Raw genomic sequence first — 23,269 nt, 5'->3', positions numbered from 1 at the left:
ATAAACTCATTAAGAGTCTGTATAAATTAAGAATCAGATGAGGCTCTGCTTGTACTGGGATATGGTTCAGACTTTTTACATTCACTGTGAGCGACAGGCCAGTGTGAGTGTCTGACAGTAGCAGTAACACAGGCCCCACACACACCGCAGAAGGGCCTCCGGCTCCACAGATGAGCTCTGCAGACACTGTCTTGATGCTTAACAATTTTTTGAGTCTGTGGTTATTTTTAAGTGATTTTTATGGGAACAGGAGCATGCACCTGGAGCTGGGAGCCCCTCCCCCCAGATGCAGCCTTCCCAGGTGGTTCTTCCTGAGATGGACTCCTCACCCCCTCCACTGGACCCCCTTGCCTGCCCACCTCCCTGGAGATCGCCTTTGCAGCTCAGAGTCTCATCCACACAGGGAGGCCCACATGCAGCCCCAGTCTACCAAGCTTGCAAGCTACCAGGCTTTGTAAGTGAATCTCTTGATCTTCAAATGTTGCCTCCCATTATCAGAAGTCAAATGTGCTTGCTGCTGTGCAACTCTCCTCTCCCAGGGCAACTGCTCTGTTTCAGGGTCTGCTCACCTCTGGGTGATGGAAGCTACTGTGCAGACTGAGCTGGGACCTCTTCCTTTCTAGACCAAGTGAAGAGAATGGAATATTACTCTAATTTATAAAATTACTGAAATGGAGAGAAGATATTTTGTAAAACAATGTTATTCTTAATGTACATTTAACATTTGAAACACATTTTGGATACATAACTCCTTGGAATTTTGGTCTATGAATGTTTTCCATTTCTTTATGGGCTGGTTTCTTATTGTACTAATATTTATAATATGACAATATCCGTAGCATAAATAATTAGGATATGTCTCATTAGAAACAGGCTCTGCTCTTCTTAGTTTGTTTTCTGGAGAAAGAAAACAAGCAGTCTTTTCCCATAGAGATTTGCCTAATACTCTCTAATATGGTAGCTATTTAAATTTCCATTAATTAAAATTAAATACATTTTTTAAAAAATCAGTTCTCAGTCACATAGGCCACATTTCAAATGCCGACTCTCCAGTAATGCAAATGAGAGCCGTTGGCGTGCTTCTTCCCTCAGTGATTGGCAATATTGTCTGCATGGCGTGGAATTGGCCTTGGCAAGACAGAAACAAGATACAAATCCTCTTGTGTGTGTGAGAAAGAGTCAGTTGTTCAACATCTGCCCGCATGCTGTCCATAGCCACATGTGACTGACAGCTACCATGTTGGTAGAGACAGCAGTTCTCCTGGGCAGTGCTCCTCAGAAGGGTGCTTGCCTGGGCTGCCTCCAGTTAGCGCATGAAACAGAACAAAGAAAAGATGGCAAAAGAAAACTTATTGATAGGGTGTGAGCAAAATAGTGGCATGCTCTGGTAGTCATTGTGCTCCCAAACCCACACATGAGGCATCTCTAGGTCCCAAATCCATGAGAGACTGAATTCAGATAGGTACCTGATGGAGACTGGAGAGGTCCTGGGGAGCCCAGTGCAGTCATGGAGATTTCCATATTTCCAAGTGGTTGACGCAACTCCATTGAAGGTAAGAAACGAAACACTTTAAGTCTTTAACTTAGAAAAGCTTGAAGGCTTGTATATGTCATAGAATTTCTTTTTATATCATCTGAAGAGTACACTGTTTATTTGGAATAAGCCCCTTGAAACCACAAGAACTCTGCAGTTACCTCAAGCTATTTCCCACAAGCTAATGCAAAGTTTATCTTACAGATATCCAACTTAATCGCAGGCGCTACCAGAGATCTACGCCGGGAAGTGGCCACTCTTGAAGAAAAACTCTATGAATCCCATGTGCAATTTACAGAAAAATCTGAATCAAAGGAGAAGGAAATCGAAAAACTTAAAAATCTGGTTGCGGAATTTGAATCTCGCTTGAAGAAGGAAACAGACAGTAATGATTCCATTTCAGAGGACTTAAGGAAGGAAATGAAACAAAAGTCAGATGAACTGGAAAGAGTAATGCTGGCCCAGACAGAGCTGATGCAGCAGTTCAGCCAGTCCCAGGAAGAGGTAGGAGCAGATGATGCCATTGGTGCATATTCTTCTAACAAAGGCACAGGGGGCAGCAGACGCCATGCAGACTCGGGGGCTGGGGCTAGGGCCTGGGACCCCAGTCTGACTGTCCTCAGCTGGCGGTCACTGACTCTGGAGCTGCCTTCCTCTTCTGTAAAGTGAATACACTGATGGACAGAATCTCTAAGGTTTCTGTTCACTCCAGATATACTTTGTTGCAAATGACCCCTTAAAGCCTCTAATACTAGGAATCTTTATATTTTTATTCTTTTTTGTTTTGATAATAAATCTCCACCAAAGAAACTTTTAAAGTACTAAATACTTTAAAAGTTAAAAAAAAAAACTGAACAATGTATTTTAAGTGTGATTTTTCCTTAAAGCTTTATCTTCCTGTCCACCTAAGCTTGCAAAATAATTTACACATGATGGTCTTCTTTCTTAGATATGTAGGATTATTTCAGCAAAGTTTTCATTTAAACTGGGATAGACTTATTTTGAATTTTCTTTTCCAAATGAAGTCTCATTGATTAATTGCTAAGCAATTTAAAGGCAGTGGATATTATAATTTGAATGTTTGTTTTCCCTCACTATATATACATTGAAACCTAATCTCCCATGTGATGATATTTGGAGGTGGGGATTTTGGGAGATGATTAGGTCATAAGGATGGAGTTCTCATGGGTGAGATTAGTGTCCTTATGAAAGAGACCCCGGGGGGTTCCTTCTCACCCTCTACCACAGAAGAACAGACACTGGACAACCATCGAGGAACCCTACGCTTGTCAGACCCTGAATCTGCCAACACCTTGATCTTGGACCTCCCAACCTCTAGAACTCAGAAAAATCAATGCATGTTGTTTTAATCACTCAGTTTATGGTACTCTGTTTAACCTGAGAGGACTAGGACAGTGCGACAGTAACCTGGTTTCTAATGACCAAAGTAATGTCACATTACAGTATTTGGCCCCATTTATGAAAGTGTAACAAATGTTAACAGCAAGGAATATTTTTGTTAGTGTTAGTAACATTTTAATAAAGGTATAAAAGGAAAGTGTTAGCATTAACAATTAAATGTACAATGTCTTTTCTATATTTAATTATCAACCAAAATTAAAATGTTATACCCCTATTATAATTATGAAGTAAACTATTACAAAGAAGCTAAATATAAGTTAAAATGTGGAACCGAATGCTGGATCAAGAAGAATGTCTAAAATAGCACTAAAAGGAGACCATATTTCCATGTTATAGATGAGGAACTGGATCAGAAGTCAGTCCTTTCCGTAAAGTCACACAGCATGACAGGACCGAGATTGTAATTTGAATCTCTACAATCTGATATCCCCTCATTGAGGAAACCCGCGTTCTAGTGATTCTACATCTAAATTTCAAAGTGGCCTCAGGCCAGGCTTACCACAGCAATATCAACAGACCTCATATTTTTTTCACTTTTATTTTTTAAATAGAAATAAACACACTACTTATTCCACAGTGGCTGATATGTGTCTCCTGCTGGATACCAGCAGCACAGTGCCCTCTGCCAGGCACAACACATAGTCCCAGTACAGAGAGAAGGGAAACCAGATCAGGTTATCCTGGAAAAAAGCCCCAAGAAGGCAAGAGGTGGTGCAGAAGTGCTTCCAGTAAGACAGCAGTGAGGAAGTTCTGGAGGAAGTGCACTGGATCATGGAGAAAAAGATCAAGCCAACCAGACCAGCAAGCTCTTTACCTCTTAAATCCCCAAAGAAACGACAACATGGAAAGTAAGGAAACTCATTAGCTAGGACAAACAGAGAAAGACAGAAGGTCATATCCAGCAAATGTATTTGGAGTGTCCAGGCCCAGTGGTAGGCACTGGAGATGCACACCTGAACAAGGCGATACTGCTGTTCCCTGGGCTCAAAGAGGAATGTAAAGAAAACCTTATGTAACTGAATTGGCATCCAGAGGAAACAATGACCTAAACAGAAACATAGAAAGTATAAACTGAAAGTTTTTAAAGTGGCTTAAGGGCCTTATCTATTATTGCATAACAAATCATTCTCAAATTCAGAAGCTCAAAACAACTAGAACATGCTTCATGGTTTCTGCGGGTCAAGGACCAGACTGGCTTACGGATGCCTTTGGTGCCAGACCGCTGACAGGGCTGGAGTCAGGGTGTCAGACTCTAGCTCATTTCAAGGCTCCACTGCCAGAGGACGGGCTTCCAAGCTTACGAACGTGTTGTTAGCAGACTTTATTTTTTGGAGGCTGTTGTGCTAGGAGCCTCAACACCATGCTGACTGTTGGTCAGAGGCTGCCCTCCCATCTTTGCAAAGGGCACCTCTCCACAGGCAGACTATTGATAGTGTGGCTGCTGGCCTCCCTCCAAGCTAGAAGGGAGAATGAGGGAGCAAGAGAGGGCACCCAGACAGAAGCCACAGGCTTTTGGTAAACTAATCTCAGAGGTAACATCTGCATGGCTATATTCTATTCATTATCAGAGAATCAGTAAGTCCAGCCCATACTCAAAGTACTTGCATAAGAGTGTGACTAGCAGAAGGGTGGGTTAACCAGAGGTCAATCTCATGGCCTCTGGAAGTAATTTTGGCAAGAAATACTAGACTAAGAATGAAAAGTCAAAACTTTTTTCAGATAAAAGGAGCTACTTTTGAAGTTCTTCCTGCTTGTGAAAGGAAGTCACTTAGAGATGAAATTTTATATTTTAAGAAATGTAGACTTTGGAAAGATCCATGGTACTGGGTTGCATATAGATAATCATGGATCATTACTGGGGAATAAAAAGAGATAACCCCAAAACTAAAGTTACATAAGGATGTTTGGGGGGACTTTTATTTATGCATACAGAACTGGGGTTCAGGCCAGAGGGGCAGGGGTGGTGACTCTCTGACTCTCTCCAGAGTCAGAGTGGGGAGCAGAACAGGCAGATTGATCAAGTACACTGCTGAGGGGAGCAGCAGGCGGGTGGGAGGGGCGGTTTGCTGCACCATGTGGGTCACCTCCCTGGCTGGGGATTGAACTAGTGCTGCAGTGACTATGGCTAGCTTCATAGTGTTGTGCTTTAACCCATTGGGCCACCAAGGAGGGCCCGGGGAGACTTCTTTTAACAGAGATGAGGGAGGGGAAAGAAGGGAAGCCTAGCTTTCCTATTAGAAGTTAAATAATTACAACTGAACTGTAAGAGTAAATAATTAAGGCTGTTTTTCTGGTTGAGAATACCAAAGTCCAGCATATTCTTATAAAAAATAGGAAATGAGCCAATAAAAATGGGTAGGAGTTGTGAGCAAGAAAGAACAGAGGTTGTAGCCCATAAAATGAAAAGCTCAAGTTTTTGATCATGTGTTTCAGACACTTGAGATTTCTCAGGTTTTGGAGGAAAAAGACGGCTTTTAAGTGGAAAACAAATTCCCATTAGAATGAGGATAAATTAGTGGTCTAATAAGGAAGCTAATTAAGGGAAGGAAAGCTGTGCCCTCATTCAAGAGGCCAGAGAATGTCGGACTTTGTTTTTAACTATGAAGAAAGTTCTCAAGAGTAGGAGGAAAGCCACAGCCTCCAAAGGGCAAAGCAGGCCTTCCTGCACAGAGCAGGCGTGTCGGAGGGTAGCCACGCACAGCAGGTCAAGGAGGTGCAGCAACAGAAGCTGCAGGTCCCTACGAGAGAAATGGGGGGGGGCAATCCATGGGAAACGTCCATGTGAAAAGGGGGCCCTGAAAAGTCTTTGTATGGGGAGATAAAAATTGGGACATACAAGAAAAAAGGAAGTTAGGAAAGAAAGAAACTCAGTTAGAGAAGAGGACATTATCATTTAACACTGGGTAAAAATAGATCGCTTGCTTCATGCTGCTACCTCCCTTCCTATACTCCTCCTCCTCGGGAGGCCCATTGTTAGGGCCCTTGCCATCAGAGGAAGAACATGAAAATTCAGAAAAACAGTTTACAAACAATGAGGAAGGAAAGCCAGTATTGATAGTTCAGTATTTTTGTTATCTTAAGTCTGCGGATAAGGAAAACAAAGGGGCAGAGGTTTTTAATTCAGTCAGGTCCCATGAGCATCTAACGAGATGAAAGATACTCAAAAGTAGAGGGATGTTTTTGGTTAAATATGGAGAATTGAATACATATGTTTATCTCTGCTTCAATCCACTAATATAATAGCAAACTAATAAAAGGCATATAGATTCCTAAGGAAAAGAGAATGAGAGATAAGTTGACACTAGATGAAAACAATGTCCTACTATGGAAAGTAATGTATGAATGAGAGATAATTAGCAGACTCTAGGAAATCTAATGTCTATGGGATGAAATCCTGAAAAGTTCAAACCCAATTATGAGACCCAACTCTGAAAAACTCAGGAATTGGAGACATCAGATACCTCTGAAAGGAGAACTGAGTGGATCTGAGAAAAGAAGCCTGCTTGGATGACTGTAAAAGAACCAGCTAGATGCTCAGGTGTCCTCCCTACCCCAGGTGCCACCCACTTGCCTGGCAGGATGTCAAATGTTTACACACCAGAAAAACTGAATAGGAGAGGCATTAGCTCTAAAGCCACACAGCAGCAGATTATGGGATAAGGCAGGAGCTAGAGTGAATGTCTGTATGAAAAGGTGAGACACCCCCCCGCCCGCCGGTTCATTTCACCCACTCCCTTCCCAGAACACAGATAGCCAGGCTGATGTATCAACAGTCAGGAAACGGGAAGAACTCTGTGGATCAATGAGCCAACTGAAAAGAAAAATGGTTCTGACAATTGGCATCTCCCCATGAGATGGCCGTGTCTATGTGCTATGTCCACTCGGAGAGGGGCACCCTCAAGGGCACTTACCTAGGCAAGCAGAGCACCAGCAGCTGAAGGTCAAGAAGCACTTGAAGAGCACCTCTCATGTGCAAGACAGAAACAAAGATCACAAAAATACCTCAGAAGTAAAAACTTTAAAACAATAGACAGAGCAAAAGTGAGCTTCAAAGAAAGAGCATAATTAATATCTTCACAGAGAAAAGGGAAGCTATTGTATCCATAAAACATCAACAGCAAGCTATGAAAAAAGGAGCATTAAAATATAAACAATACATAATGATGTAAAAATAATCAGTATTTGAATTAGATGATAAAGATGATGAACTGCCCCAGAAGGTAGAAGAAAAAAAGCAAAAGAGATGGGGTAAAAAAAAGAAAATTAAAGAGGATCAAGCCAGAGTGTTTAACACTGGTAATAGGAGCTCCAGAGAAAAAAGAGAAAATGGGAGGGGAAACTAACTCAGGGGTAGTTCTAAGAACTGAGGGATACTCATTTCTAATCGAAAGGAATCGCCCAACATAATGGATGGCAAAGCAGAGACACCAAAACAGTTCTTCATGAACTGTCAGTATTTTAAGGATAAATGAAAATAGTTACAAGATTCTCACCCCAAAAAAAGGTCACTTACAAAGGACCAGAAATCAAAATGCTATCAGAACCCTTAACAGCAATAGTAGAAACTAGAAAAAATGGCTTTCAAATTCTGAAGGAAAATTATTTCCATCCTAGAATTCTATTTCCTGCCCAACGATCAATCAAGTGTCAAATAGGATATTTTTAGACAGAGTTTTCAGAAATGATAGTTCCCTGGTAGCCTTTCCCAGAAGCTGTTATGACACCACAGTGAAGGCACAAACTGCGAAAGGAGAGAACATAGTTAGGAGTCCAGTGAAGAAGAGCTCAAATGGAAGAGTGGAATCCAGGGACAGCCAGGAAGGATTGGTCATGGCTCACAGCAGCACAGTGAATGGAGACAGCCAGGCTGAGGTCAGCACAAGAATGGAGGAGTCTGAGAAGTTTGTGTCCAAGACAAAGAGAAGTTGGTGGCTTTTTGGACATGTGGACATTTGAACATGTAGAGAAGGTATTTACATATCTGTAAATGGATTTGGAGAAAAATTAGTAATCAACACCTAGAAAGCTAAGCAGATAAATAATGCAATAATCCTGAACTCTGGAGGGAGGCTATGCAAGAAACAAATGCCATTTTATTAAACTCTATCTCAGATGTGCATGATGATTATATACTGTAGTCTTACAAAGCAGCATATGGAAGCAACTGAAAATTGTAATACAAATGTAATTGGTAGAGGAGAAACGTCTCATGGGGCAGGTGTCAGTTGGGAGTTGGACTAGGAAGCTAAATCCTCATCTTCAATTCTGTGAAGTCAGAGGGGATGCTCAAGACTGAAAAGTCATGAGATGACTGTGGAATGGCTTTGGAAATACAGAGACAAATGTCATAAGGAGCAGCTTAAACATCTGAATGGTTCTCAGGGGCATTATCCTCATGGGCTAAGATGGACAGAAAGGGAAAATACTGTATGATTTCTTTTATCTGTAACTCTTTAAAAACCAGACCACACTCATGGGTAGAGAACAGATTGGTGGTTGCCAGAGATAGGGGTTCAGGGCTGAGCAATGGGTGAGGGGGGCAATGTTGTCACAGCCACAAGATTTCCTTCTTTCTGGTGGCTGAGTAATATTCCACTGTATGGGGGGGTGACAATGAACAGTGGTTACCACTGGGGGCTAGGAAAAGATGGACAGGGATTTCATTTCTTATATACTTTTTTTTTTAATATTGGGATTTTGGATGACCTTAAACCTTTTTGTGTTTTTTAATATTATCCACAGGTAAGGTCAATTTTTTACAAAAAGAAAGAAAACCCATTTATTTAAGAAAGCTTATCAATCAAACTGGCAAAAAAGGGTTTATATAGACTTTAAGATTAAATTTTGGAATACTTGGCATTTTCAAATACTTCAAATCGCTTTTGTGCAAGAGGAATTTGCTCAGTTTTCAAATCGCTTTTGTGCAAGAGGAATTTGCTCATGTATTTACTGTATTTGCACATTTAATTGGCACAGACAAAATAGCACACATCTCTGCTAATATTTGTGCATAACAAAGTATCCTTTGTTGAACGACTCACACCATTGGTACCTAGTAAAATTAAAACATCTAAGACTCTTCCAAAGAGCAAGGGGAAGTTCTCTAACTTCAAGGGGCAGGAGAGTGAAGACCACACACACTTATAGGTGGCAGGAGCTTCCCTTGGGTTGATTGGCAAGGAGGATGAGAACTGAGAACCAAGCCCTGGGCAAAGGGCAGACAGGTGCTTAGACCCTCAGCCTGGAGAGGGAGGCGGGGTTGGGATCCAGGCAAGACTCGAGATCGTTCACTGCAGTGGAGAGAGTTAGTCCTGGTGCAGGTTATAGACAGCTGCCAGAAGATTGACAGAAGGAGACAAAACATGGAGCAACTGGTTTTGTGACATTTAATTATACTAATTAAATTTTCATGGAAGTTAGATCATTGACTAAGAAAAGTAAGTTCTGAACTGTTCGTGGGCTCTTCTTCCCCATTCTGAGTCTGCTTGCAGCCTATCAGCCCAAGGGACCACCCCGCCCCCTACCCAACCCGGGATTTATGTTTTTACTTTCAAAAACAGGTTTATTATCATACTTCTGATAAGTATAACAGTAGTCAGAGTACAAGCAACAGAGTGTAAAAATCATAGTAATATTGGCCATTAAAATAATCATAGAAATAGCAGTCAAAAATAAATGATAATATCAAAATTCTCATAGTTGTTAAGAATCATACAATTAACTATACTTATTTATTTTTATTGAGGTAACATTGGCTTACATTATAGTTGGTATTTTGGAAGTATAGTTTGGTATTTTGCACCCTTCAGGTGCAGTGGCCAATACCTGAAACAGTGCACCTGCCCCCAAATCTCCCACCACCCCCCACCATAATCCATGTGCTCCCTCCCCTCTTTGTCCTCACCCTACTCCTCTCTCTCTCTCTCTGGCTTCAGTCCCACAGTCAGCTTTCAAGGACCTCTGTGTCTTCTGTTTTGACACATCTGACTTATCTTTTCACAGACCACCATGACTGCAAGCATAGAAATATCCAATTAACAACCTGTCCAGCTTCCATCTTATTTCTTTCCTGGAAATTTTCAGCTGCATTCCTGCCTCACCAAAGGGGCATTTCCTCTCTTTCCTGCAGTGCTCTGGACCATTCAGATTCGTTGAACAGGACCTTAAATGGAAGTCAGGCATGCCTTTTGCTAACTCCTACTCATCTTTCTGGTTTCCACACCTTTTCTACAGTTTTGTTCCCCTCAGCTCCCTGCCCAGCCATCTGGCCATCCACTCATCCTGGGGTGGATCTAGTCTGAGTGGAAACTGTCATCTGAGCATTTGATGACTGTTGTTCAGCCTTCATCAGGCTTAAAGCATGAACAGAGACATCGTGTGTGCTCACCCACCATAGAGGACTTATGTTCCTGGCACGCCCTCCCCCCAAATTGTGCCAAACACAGCTGATTGCCACTGGGAGTGGAATTCTCACCTTCAGAACAATTGTGTTAACCAGCAAAGCCATCTCTCACTTCCACTGTTTTTGGAATTGAATGCAATCCAGCTGTCTCTAAGGATAAAAATGAAAACAAACATAAAAATAAACCACTCTTACATTGCAACAAGTGGGGGAAATTGGCCATTTTTTAATATTAGAAATTTCAAACAGATGGTGAGCTAATTTATGTTTTCATTTTGACATTTACTTACCCAACAGGAATGCAATTAAGCCATATTTTAAGCCCATTCAAAGTGACCTTCATCTGAAAATGCTGTAAGAGATATAGATAGTGCTCCCCACCGGTTAGCAGCACCGGAGGTCCCAGGAATGCTGGTTCTCCCTCACCCAGACTCTCCTAACCAAGGAGCACCCTGTAAGGGTAGCCTCCATGGCAGCTCTGGCTCCCACTGCCTTTCCTGCCTTCCATCATGTCCCACTCCAGGCCTTTTCCTCAGAGTTGACAGAGGAAGTTTCTTTAATGCGGATCAGACTGTGGCAGCCCTCTGCTTGAAATTCCCCTTGCAGTGACACACATGGCTCTCAGAATGGACTCATAGCCCTGGTATTAGGATATCGCCCAAGTCACCTGACTCTGACTCCACTCACTCTTCCCACCTTAGTCCTTTCTGAGTCTCACCAAGCCCCATGATGTCTCAGAAGTCCTCCCCACCCCCACCGTCATCCCTGCCAAGCCTGCTGTCCTCCCTGTGGTGTTCCTGCCCCCTCACTGCCAGCGCTGCCTATAAAGCTCCCTGCCCCCTCAGGCTTCCCTTTCATTTTGACTCACCAGGGTATTTTGGTTTTAGTGGCATTGCACTTCACTCATGCTATTTTATCACGCTAAAATATGGCCCAAGATCATTCAGTCTGAAGCATCTGGAATGTTGTGAATTTGCCAATGATTCTCATGTCTGCCCACAATTTTCAATCTTACTGAATGTGCTCCATCTTACACATTTGCCCATGTCATTCATTGGAAACACATAATAAAGTTCTGTAGCAAGGCAACCTCCCCAAAAGACAAACAGCCCCAATGGACATTTTTATAAATTACTGAAAACAATCTAACCACATGTAGATGATTCTCTTCCACATATGATGGAACTTTCCACTAATGTGTCTGACTGACTCTGTCTGCACCCACGTGTGTGCTTGTCACCCCTTCACACACATTCCACCCCTGAAACAGCAGCCTCCTAACTGCATGTGCTGTTTTTTGTTTTTGTTTTTGTTTTTGTTTTTGTTTTTGGCCACAATCTGCACTGCCTATTGTGCAAAACTGAGTTATAATTTCACTCTCACGGAGGAAGTGGTGGCAGAGGACACGCAGGTATTGTGGGACTCACCTGGGATCTCCTAGTGTCCGCAGCGCAAAAATAGGACTCTCAGCTTTGGATTGTTTTCCGTTCAGAACACAAGAAGTTTGGGAAACTGGTTCAGGAAATAATTGAAGAAAAGTAATCCATCCTTTGTACTGGAAGTCAACAGCCTTGACGGAGAAGAGCAGTGGGCCCCAGAGAGAGGCCGCAGCCTACCCGCAGTCACGGCCCGGCAGCCGCCTGGCTGCCTCGCACCGCACCGGCGACAGCACAGGCTTTGGGTTCACATCATCTTTCCATTTTCTCCTTTCGTGAAGCTTTGCTTGCCTGAAATAGCTTCAAGTGACTTGCTCTGTGGATGTTTCCTACACAGTACTATTCCTTTGAAACTTGAATTTCAATTTAATACGCTGATTGCATTTTATTTTTTTCCTGTTGGGAGCTCTTGAAATCCATCACTTTACTCCCTCCTACTGGTGGGCTTACCATCCTTCCACTGAGCGACCTTATTAACTACTGCCCCTTTTTTTGATTCTACACAGTCAAATAAAATTAACTTTCTTCTAGCTATCTTAATAAAGGGACTTTTTATACTGATTTATTGATAGCCTGATCTAATTACTTATAAATACATTTTGCCAACTTACTGTTCTTCTAGACAAGAAATACAGTACATTGGTTACTTTTTTCCCCCGCCAAAAGAAAGTTTAGCAGGGAAATGCCTTACTGGTTTTTTGTTTTGTTTTGTTTTGTTTTGTTTTTTACTGCTTCAGTGTTCTGGAACAAAATGGCCCCTGCATGCTTGATGTAATTAATGAGACAATAAGTTTAGCCTGGGTGCAGGAAACAGGGCTCTGGATGCAGGCAGGAGAGCCAGGTCACGCTCCGCAAGTGACATAACCAGTCTGCAATTCATGTCTTTCTTTGTTAAATATAATTGTGGGGAGCAGGAAGTGAGATGAAACTGCATAGCATCCTGTTAATCTTTTCTAACCCTCCCTCCCTGTCTTTCAATAAGTGTTTCAGGTAGAGTTCATGAGAACCAAAAGATAAAGCCAGATACCATCGTTGGTCACCCCCACCCTTGCCATCAAATAATTAACTGGAGGCAAGGAATTAACTCCCATGACTTTTATAACTATGTGGATACATGGGTGTGCATGTACATGGATAATATGTAAATATGAGCCCTTGTTTGACCCAGACAAGGCATCATAGAAAATTACTGTGCAACTGTTAATCTGAAATTAGTCCATACTCTGCTGGTTTGATTACCAAATCTGGAATTGAGTGGAGTTTATTAGTCACAAGAAACCCACATACAGGAAGATGCCACTTTCCGTGATCTTTGTCGCTGGTCAGTCAGCACAACCTTGGGGCCCACCTCCACTGAGCATCAGACTAGGAAGGCCAACAAGCCGGCAGGATGGAATTCATTTTCACTTGGTAAATGCTATAGCGCCATCATTTAAATTGTGTCTACTTATTCAGACACCATTCCAAATTGCTTACTTTTTACCTATTATTTTGATATCCAACAGAGGAGGATCCAAGACCTGATTCTCACCATGGGACTTGAAGCAATTTGACAAAGTCCATAAATGAAGGCTGGGTAACTTTAAATATAAATTTAGAGTTCCAGAATTAAAAAGGGCCTTAATAATCTTTGGAACAGACATTAGAAGTTTAAATTTGCTCCAGTATATCCCAGCCAAGTGAAATTCAATCTTTCAGAGTGTCCTTTGGACAGCTCCAGATATTAAAAACTTCTTCCTAATCTTAAACCCATAGTTTCCGACCTTTGACTCCAAATTCTGTTGGGGATATAAAAAGCAGCCCTGCTCAAACTTTTACAAGGCTGAAAAACTTCTTATGAGCAGGCATTGTATCTATTGCAGCTTCTACTAATGTGGTAAATGATTGTTGAGTGAAAATTAGATGTTCATTATTTTGATTTATAACTACTATTAAATGTCTTACAGAATGTGAAATGGTCAGTATATTTAAGTTGTTGACAAAACACCATACACAGTAACTAATTTTATTGTTCAAATGGTGTAACTAATATGTTTTTTTTCTGCCAATCATATCACTCCAGCAGTCTTACCTGACTCAGGTACTTCAGTGTGCCTTCACAATGAAATGGCACACAGTGACACTCAGGTGTTACTGTAAGACATCACATGCACAGGCACGGAGATGCTAAACCAGCAAGGCAGGAGGCCATAAAAGCTGTGGTTCATCCCAACCCTACCCCCTCCACCATCTGAACAACTCTAGAAAGAACATGGAAGTTCTCTGGCTCGTGGTTCCTCTTCTGCAAACTAGAAGGGTTGAACCAAATGGTCTCTTAAAAGTTCTTTCCAGTTTCGCAAATCCCTGTTGACTTGGCTGGGCTTGTAGACTATCCAAAGAAACAATCAGATACAGACTTTTGTCCAGCTCAGTTCTCAGTGTGTGTGGTGACAGCTGTTTATATACAGTTTAAAGCTAGGGGTATTTCTCCTTCTTTCTCCCTGCAGAACACTTTTCTTCAGGAAACGGTGCGTAGGGAGTGTGAAGAACGCTTTGAGCTAACAGAGGCTTTGAGTCAAGCCAGGGAACAGCTCCTGGAGTTCCAGAGGCTCAGTGGAAGCCTGCCATTGTCCCCGTCTTCCCTAAGTCATGGTGGGCTAACCTCCCCCGAGGCCGCACTCAGTGACCAGGGAGACAGAGGCCTGGCAAGACTGAACTCTACAAAAGGATTCAAAACATCTAGCTTGCGTGGACTGCCAAAGCCTGGTGCTTCCCCCACCTCAGCTAAACCACAGCAGTTCCGCGGCTCTGTCCTGCCCACTCTTCCCCAGCCTCATCCTCCCAGAGGCCGGCCATCAGTCGCTGAGACCAGACAAAGACTGGCTGCCATCCTGCGGGGGAGAATGAACCAGAGGTGATGGATCCACCTCAGGACAGGGAAGACAACAAAGATCAGTTATTACCACAGATCACAGATCAAGGACGCATGGCTGGAGAAATTTTTAATAAGAGTGTAAAAACCTAGAAAAAATTGTGAAGCCACATTGTTTCCAAGAGGCCTTTGAGATTGCAACAGACAATGAAATTGTTAATATTCCAGAGGACGGGTTTCTATCTCCATGTGTTGAATGTTAGATGTACTCCATGAGTTTATTCTTTCAGAAGTCATAGGTAGACTTTTTCACGCATAGTATCATTTCTATTTTTGCACCATTGCAAGCAGATCTATGCTCATAAAAAATAGATTGTATTGGTTTTGTCAGTGTTTGTTTAGCTGAATAGGTTAAATAGATACAATTAGTATTCTGAACAGAAAACGAAAGCATTTTATTCCAAAATGCTTAGCTCAAATATTCACAGTTCAGCATCAAGTTCCTTTTTCTACCTCATAACCTAATTGGTCAAAATCAATATTTTTAGGCAAGGTCAGAACTAATGATAAATAACCTTCTGTGAATCTGGGGCCCTCTAGAAGGAACAGTAACTCCAATTCAGGGAAAATGTGGCTCACTTTCCAACAGTAGACATATTTTAGGTAAAAGGCTGGCCATGAAAAAGTACTACTGGTAGAGATTTTCTACGCTGAATGTCTTTTCAGTACTTGGAGTAGGGTTTTGTTTTGAAGTATATTCCAGTCATGGAGAGGAGAACTAGCTCAAGAAAGTAAAGTAGAAGCACAGAGCACTAATTGGGGGTTCAAATTTCATTACCCCTGAAAATAAACAACTGGTCTACATGTTTTCTATTTTCAGAGTGAAAAAAATGAAAACCAGAAACCAGAGAAGCTATCTTAAATGGTCTTAAGACTCCGGTTTCCTCCTGTTTCTTAAAACACAGCTCTTTACCTTAAACTAGCACTTGTCTATCTTTCCTCCCATCCAATGGAAGTGTATTTTTCCTCTGAGACTGCTTTTACTTAAATCCTTCCTCTCACTACATCATGGACTCCCGGCTTCTCGTGCCAGCTTAGCCCAACAACACACGTGGGTTATAGCACAACAAAGCCTCTGCTCTTTGGCTCCTATCAACAAGAGATTCCAAAGCTGCTTGGAATCCTTCCCACATGAGGGGAAAAACTAAGCAAGATCGAGCTCATCTCCAACCTTTCCAGGCTTGTTCTAATCTACTAGTAGAGTGTTTCATTCCATGTTAGGTCTGCTATGTCCCTGACAGTTTAAGTGTGAACATCTTGAGTTAAGACATGGAATACTGACTTTCATTGTGTAAAAGTTGGCGCTGACAAGAGAGTATAACATCACAGAATGTGGGTGCCAAGGTGAGGCTTAGAGATCACCCTAATAATATTTTCACAAAGAAAGATTTGAGGCCCAGGGAGGGAGGTCTGACTTGGCTAAGGCAGTACAGCCAGGTGGTGACAGAGCTACTGCCAAAGCAACCTCACCTGACCCCATCTCACCTTGATTTCCTCTCCCCAGAGATTCCCAAACCACCATCATGACCTTTGTCAACAACACACTGTATTTACCTAATATTTAATTTAAATGTACTCATTTTTTAAATTTAAATTTATGTAAGTTTCCTTACAAAATTATGTAAGGAAAAATTATTTTTAAACTTAAATTTTTGTAAGTTTCCTTACAAATTTTTGTAAGTTTCTTATGTAAGAAAGCTTAACCCAAGGAAGAATAACTATAAAGTAGTAAGTTTGTTTTATTAGATACATTTTTTTCTAATATTTTAAAATAAATGTATAGCTATTAAAAATGAGAAATGTTACTTGGTGAACCCCTAAAATCATTCTGTCTTGTGCCAGCATTACTCAAGCCACACTTGAGACCACACACCAGACCATGAATTTTCTGATCTGGAGTTTGCATGTTTAAATGACTTGCATATGTAGATGGCAAAAGCTAGTTAAAGTTTTAATAAAAGCATAAAAGAGTGTTTGGAGAAACAGACTTTGTTGTTAGATTATACAGGCTTGTTCACAGTCTTCCAATTTCCGTTTGCTCCCCAGAAACCACAGAATACATTATGCCTAAATTATGGCCATACTTAAAGGTGTAGAGAGAGTCAAACATAAGTTTTCCAAAGTGAAGAAAGGCTGCCAGTTTGAAACTCTTGCTTTACTAGTAATTCTGTGAGTGATCACTCTGAGAATAGAATCATGATCTGTGTTACAGACCACTGACCTATCAAGGTTCAGGCATGAAGGATATTTACACTTATCTCAACCTAGATCATTTGAATGATGCAGGCTAAGCTAGGTGCTTAAATCTTTTCAAGAAAAGCAGCTGAAGAAAAAATAATAACATTAGAATGTGTAATCTGGTGTTACAAACATCCTCAAATTTTACTTGACTTTTGCAGTGAATAAGAACTGACATGAAACACATCAGGGATATTTAAAAAGTAGTGAGTGTTATAACAAAATAAGGTTCTATAAGGCATATAAGGGCTACTGAGTTGAAGTTGTCATTTCTCAACAGACATATGCTTTCATTGATCTTACTGGAGAAGTGTAAGTGTCAAAAGAAAAGAATATAATAGGAAATATTCCTTATAAAATTATAACCCTATTTTTTTCTTAAACTGGTTTTGGTGGGCAATGATGGGAAAACTTTTCTATAATCAATGTAGCTTTCCCCAGTAGTTAAAAAGTCTCACTGAATTAAATTGCCATATTTATAGCTCATTAGAACTATGAATAAGTTGTATTTTCTTATAAGGGACTTGAAGAGATATTTAATATTGAAAATTATGTGATAATGAGATCTTTTATTATTAAGTCTAAAAAGTTTTTATAACATTACAGATTAACTTTAGCTAATTAATTATGGAACAAATTTTTTTCAAGTTTTTTTTCTTGAAAAGTTCTCACAATTTTCAGGGGGAAAAAAGCAACTGTAGTAATTTAAAAAAAAAAAGAAAAACAGGGCCCTCCCTGGTGGCGCAGCAGGTTAATGTACAGCACTGGGAAGCTAAAGCCACTTCAGCATGAGTTCAATTCCCTCCTGCCCCAGAGGTGACCACATGGTGCAGCAGACCTCTCCTGACCCGCCCGCTGCTCCCCTCAGCAGTGTACTTCGTAGATCTGCCTGTTCTGCTCCCCACTCTGTCTCTGGTGAAGCCTCTCACTGCCCCCTTATGTCTGGCCTATACCCCAGTTCTGTATGAATAAATAAATAAATCTTTTTAAAAAAAGAAAAAGAAAAACAATGAACAACTATAAACCAGAGACATTCTACAGGGGTAGAGGGGAACAGGATCAAAACTGGGGCGGGAAGAGTGCACAGGACTATGATGATAGCATATAGGTGAGTTGGTGGTGGGAAGCCCATGAGGATTACAATTGAGATGGAAAAATGCACAAAATGAAGAATGGTGTAAAAAATAATAATAAATAAATGTATTTAAATTAAAAAAAAAGGAAAGTTCTTACAATGATAGCAATATTGCATGGCTAGATCAGTCTAATGTGCTGCCAGGGTTAATGCACTGCAGCTGAGAATCCCAACCACCATGTGTCTTGGGGAGCATGGGAAATCAATTTGGTATGCAAACAAGTTTATATATCTTATAAAGATTATGGATAGTTTTAATTTACCCTTTCACATCTATCTTTTAAGGAAATAATTAATATACATTGTATCTTGCATGGGAGATATTAAATGCCCCCCCAAACCATGACAGACAATAATGGCATCTTTCCATAAATTCTATCTATGGTATCCAAAGGAAGAAATTCTATTTTTCCTTTTGAAAAACATTAGCTTTGTGTAGCAATAAATTGTGATGCCAGTGTTATTGGGTTGCATAATTAAAACCTTAAATGTAAGTTGTATCACCTTGGTATGATCTGAATTCACACAGAAAATTTTCTTAACACAGGATTTGAATCTGCAACACACTTACCTTATGACAATATTCACAAAACCCAGAAAGTCAAGGGTTCCCTCTTCTCAAGTATTTATATAGCATTGTGTTTTATTCATTGAGTAAAAACAATGTACTAGATATCCCATACCCCCTCTAATGTATATGCATATTTATAAAAGAATGCAAGATCATAGAGATTAAGTAATTTACCCACAAAAAATAGTAGATAAGACTAATAAATTGTAAACGTCAGCAATTTCTAATCATTTGATCCACAGATGAACCCTGAAGGTATATTATCCATTCACTCTTTCTTCAGCAGACACGGAGAAATATCATTTTAAGAGCTACAAAGATAATTGTGCCACACTACACATTCCCCAAAATTGTATAGTAGAGATCAGGGAGAAAGCATATTCAGAAAGTATAAATAGCAAAAAAAAGAAAGTATAAATAGGGAAGTTATTTTTGAGTCGAAAGTCGAAAGCAGGTTATACATGAGTTCGACTTCTTGTGGAAGAAATCAGGGAACACTTTAGGCAAGAACTGACATTTACAACAGGTCTCAAAAGTGAGTTGGGTTTTATAAAAGATGTTATCTCAGGTAGGAGAAGCATATAAACAGAGGCACAGATATGGGAAGGGCGGGAAATATTTGGTGAAGGAAGCAGTGGGAGCCATGAGCGCAAGGTGGATGCAGACCTGAAGGTGTTGCTGAAGCCCGCAGCTGGGTGTTGACTGCCCCTCAAGAAGACCGGCGATTGGCTCCAGCAAAGCAGGCTTGCAGTAGCTACGGAGTGGAAAGCTGGAGTTGTAGTTCTAGTCGCTGGAGTCCAGACAGTTAATGAAGTTCTGAACAAAGATGTTGATCATGGAAATAAACAGGAAGTAGCTGGCTCAAAACCTCTTCAGAGAATGGAAAGAATTTGTTCCCAGTTACATGTACTTTGAAATCCTTACGAGTAACTGCCACTTAGCAGGGAGTCATTATATAAGGCTGACTCCATTTAAAGAATCACCCTCGAAGAATATTACAACTGCTCTGAAAAAAATTAAATAACAGGAACTACATTTTTGCTTGGACAACAGATAACCAACCCCACAGACTCTATTTGTAAGAATTCTCCTTAAAGGATAATACTAATCTGAGTAGTGTTTTAAGAATTACGAGGGTAGAGTATAGAAGCTCACATAAAAACAGCTATCACCTTGGTTCAAAGAACACAAAGCACAACTCAGTGGTGCCTTTGGGAGTAATACCATGCAATAAAGCTTCCTGGGTTTGCCTATGTATGAGGACAAATATAGAAAAAAAAAGCTGCCAAAACAAAAATAAGGGATATTTTAAAATGCTTACATTTTATAGTTCTGAAGAAGCCTGAACATCACCTGGTCCAGACCTGTCATTTTACAAAAGATCATAAATGCCTTCATTTTTTTTCCTGTTTTTGTAGAATGTGAATTAATATTCCATGAGTTACTAGCAGAAGATTTGATATGACAAGCAGGACCCCCAATTTTTTGGCCACAGTGTTCATTTTTAGATGGGAAGAACAATGTCAGTGTTCTGAAAGTTTGCTGCTCCAAGCGGCCCAGCAGGGTGGCTGTGTCCTGGAGCATGCTAGAAGTGCAGCATATCACATCCAAGCCTCTGGATGAAATCTAATTTCAATGAGCCCTTTGAGTGATTACTGTGTGCTCAAGTGTGAGAATCGTTGCTTTCATGGTGTTGCGCTTGGCCCTGGCACATTCCACCTCTGTGAACTCTGCAAAGTACTGACCAGAACCTGCTTCCCTGAGCACACTCAGCTCCCTTCTGCCTACGACCAGCGGTGACCAGTGGTGTTAAGTGACCACCTTGAGCACGAGGACCAAAGCCTCAGTTGCCAGCACACCAAAATTTATATTTAGTCACAGTGAACCTGCAACTCCCCAGGAGAACTAGAGAATTAAAAAAAAAAGTCAATGTTTATTGATAGGCTGCCTTGGTGATAGGTGTGGTAACTCATCTGAAGTCGTGCGATTTTTTTTTTTTTTGCTTTGTTCTTGTTTTCTTTTTTTTTCCTCCACTTTTAATTTTTATGAGGTAACATGCTTTACATTATTATTCATATTTTGGAAGTATAGGATCCCCCCTTTAGGTGTCGTTACCATAGTGCACCCACCACCAAAGCACCCCTAATCTGCCACCCCTGTCTATTGTGCTCCCCTGTTTTGTTCTCAGCCTTGCTCCTCCCCTCTGACAGCCTCTACTCTCCAGTCAGCTTTTCTGAGTTTGGCTTTCTTGGGCGCTTTGCTCGGTTTGTCTCTGCTCCATATAGACGTGACACCACCCTGTATTTGTCCTTCCATGTATTTCTGTGTAGTAGATCGCTTCCAGCTCTACCCATGTTGCCACAAATGGCCTGATCGACCTTTTTTGATCACTGAGTGTACATGTACCACGTCTTCCCAAGCCAGTCATCTGTTTTGGGCACTTAGGTTTTTTCCATAGCTTGCCCGTAGTGAATGTGGGCGTGTAAGTTTCCTGAGGAGGTGTGGCCTTACACTTCTGGTGCATATACAGTGTTGTAAACCAATGCTATCCCTATGAAAACCATTGAATAAAACAACTTTTAAAAAAATTTAAATATCTTATCATCTAAGACACTGACTGCGCAAAGAACTGGAGCTTTATTATTAAAAAAAAACATTTCTGGGCTCTTATTTCTGTCCCTGTTCCCCTCCCACCTCCCCTGACACCACACTTGGAACATAACCCTTGACAGTATCCTGGTCCCGGCCGGCCCCAGAGTCTGTCCTCATAGGTTTTCTGTCCCATCTAAAGGGCTCCTTGACCCCTTTGGTGTCCCTGGCCCTCCAGTCAGTCCCCACAGACTCCCTGACAGCAGGACAGGCCTCCTCCTCATGTCCTGCAGCGTCACAGCCTGGGAGACCGTCCCCCAGGAATTAAAAAAAAAAACATTTCAGGGCCCTCCCTGGTGGCACAGCGGGTTAAAGCACAGCACTAAGAAGCTGAAACCATTTCAGCATGAGTTCGATCCTCACCCCAGAGGTGACCCACATGGCACAGAAGACCTCTCCTGACCTGCCCACTGCTCCCCTCAGTAATGTACTTCATCAGTTGGCCTGTTCTGCTTCCCACTCTGTCTCTGATGAATCCTCTCACTGCCTCTCTACTTCTGGTCTGTACCCCAGTTCTGTATGCATAAATAAGTAAATCTTTTTAAAAATTCCAATAGAAATACTTTCACATTGATCATAGGCAATTCACTGAGTGATATTACATTTTAATCTCATAATAGCATATGTTTACATATCTAATTCCCAAAAGAAAATTTCCTAATGTTGGCTGTACTTTGAGCCTTATGAAACAGAGTGCTTTTAGATAACTTACTAGAATTCTGAAGGAAATATTAGTGTCATTATTCCCCTGAAAGTAGTTTTAATTCACATAAATATAAAACTGTAACTTGCGGTATTCCACCTAGATCAATTTATTTGAAAGGTAGAACTAGCAGTAGTTGAATAAGAATTTGACTCAGACACTCAATTTCAAAATCTGTATTTAACACATAAGGCATCACACTCAGCTGCCTGTGAGCAGTAAGTCAGCATGTCTCACTATACCACCGGTGTCCACATTCTCTAAATGCTTTGAATTCAGACAATAATGAAAGGATTGATTTTTGTTTGCCATTTAAAAGCTTTTAAATACATTTTATGAACATACTGCTGATATTTATCTTGTATGGTTATTATTACTATTCATAATTCTTATAAATAATAATCCAAGAATTACAGAGACCTATAATTTAGAATATGAAAACATTTTTTTAAAAAATAGACACTTACCCTGGCAGGATGTTTGTTTTCTGAAAAATATGAACATCTGACTTTGTTTTGTACATGATTGTCCAAGGTAATCTACTTCTCTCCTGCTCTCCTGCTGAGCTTATACAGCCTAACATGCTAATCTAAAAAGATGCATCTGTCTTCTGTATCGCCAGGGATTGAGTTCTCCAGTTACTTTCTATCTAGAACCTTACATTTTACATTTCCTAGCAGGATTCAAGTGACCACTTTTATTTACTTATGTAAAACAGAATTTCTTAAAGCTCAGGACAGCTAACTTTTAGTTCCCTGTAACTAGATTTTTAAAAAGGATGAGAGTTAAACTGAGAATGGTATAGGATATCAAAACTGGAATCTTTATTTTTCCAGTGATTTGAGGAAGTCAGCATGGCACTGCGGTTAGTGAGAAATGAATCTACCACCCTATTTAGTAGCAGTGAGTAGGTAAAGAGTTAAACTGAGTATCCCCTCTAGAACTAAAGTCATTGTTTTTCCGATGTACCCTGAAAAAAATTATTGAACTACTTATCAATAAATAATAATAAAAACTATGTGCCTCTTACACATTTTTGAGTAGACATTTAACACACTTCACTATACATTTAAATAATTGCAACAGACAGTGTAAAGATAACTGGTATATATAAGTACAGACATTTTGAAACAAAGCCATTAAGGTAAAGGTGAAATAAAACCATTTTTATGATTGCAAATCTTGTATTAATCTCCTAGCATCTTAAATACTAGAAAACAGGTATATAGCAAAGCACTTCTGGGTTGAGTTTTTATTACACCTGTTAT

General features: G+C 40.7%; 1 protein-coding gene across 1 annotated transcript in view; it reads left to right on the top strand.

The window, feature by feature from the left end:
* Positions 1 to 14,691, top strand: part of LEKR1 (leucine, glutamate and lysine rich 1) — a 97,533-nt gene extending 82,842 nt beyond the window's left edge. The window contains exons 10-11 of the mRNA XM_012724838.1: positions 1,739 to 2,038; positions 14,281 to 14,691. Of these exons, the coding sequence (XP_012580292.1) occupies positions 1,739 to 2,038; positions 14,281 to 14,691 (711 nt within the window). The remainder of the gene's footprint in view (positions 1 to 1,738; positions 2,039 to 14,280) is intronic.
* Positions 14,692 to 23,269: the final 8,578 nt, after the last annotated feature.

This window comes from Condylura cristata, unplaced genomic scaffold (genome assembly GCF_000260355.1).
Source record: "Condylura cristata isolate star-nosed mole 26May11 unplaced genomic scaffold, ConCri1.0 scaffold00014, whole genome shotgun sequence".
Taxonomy (NCBI): domain Eukaryota; kingdom Metazoa; phylum Chordata; class Mammalia; order Eulipotyphla; family Talpidae; genus Condylura; species Condylura cristata.
This window is presented reverse-complemented; position numbering and strand designations above follow the sequence as displayed.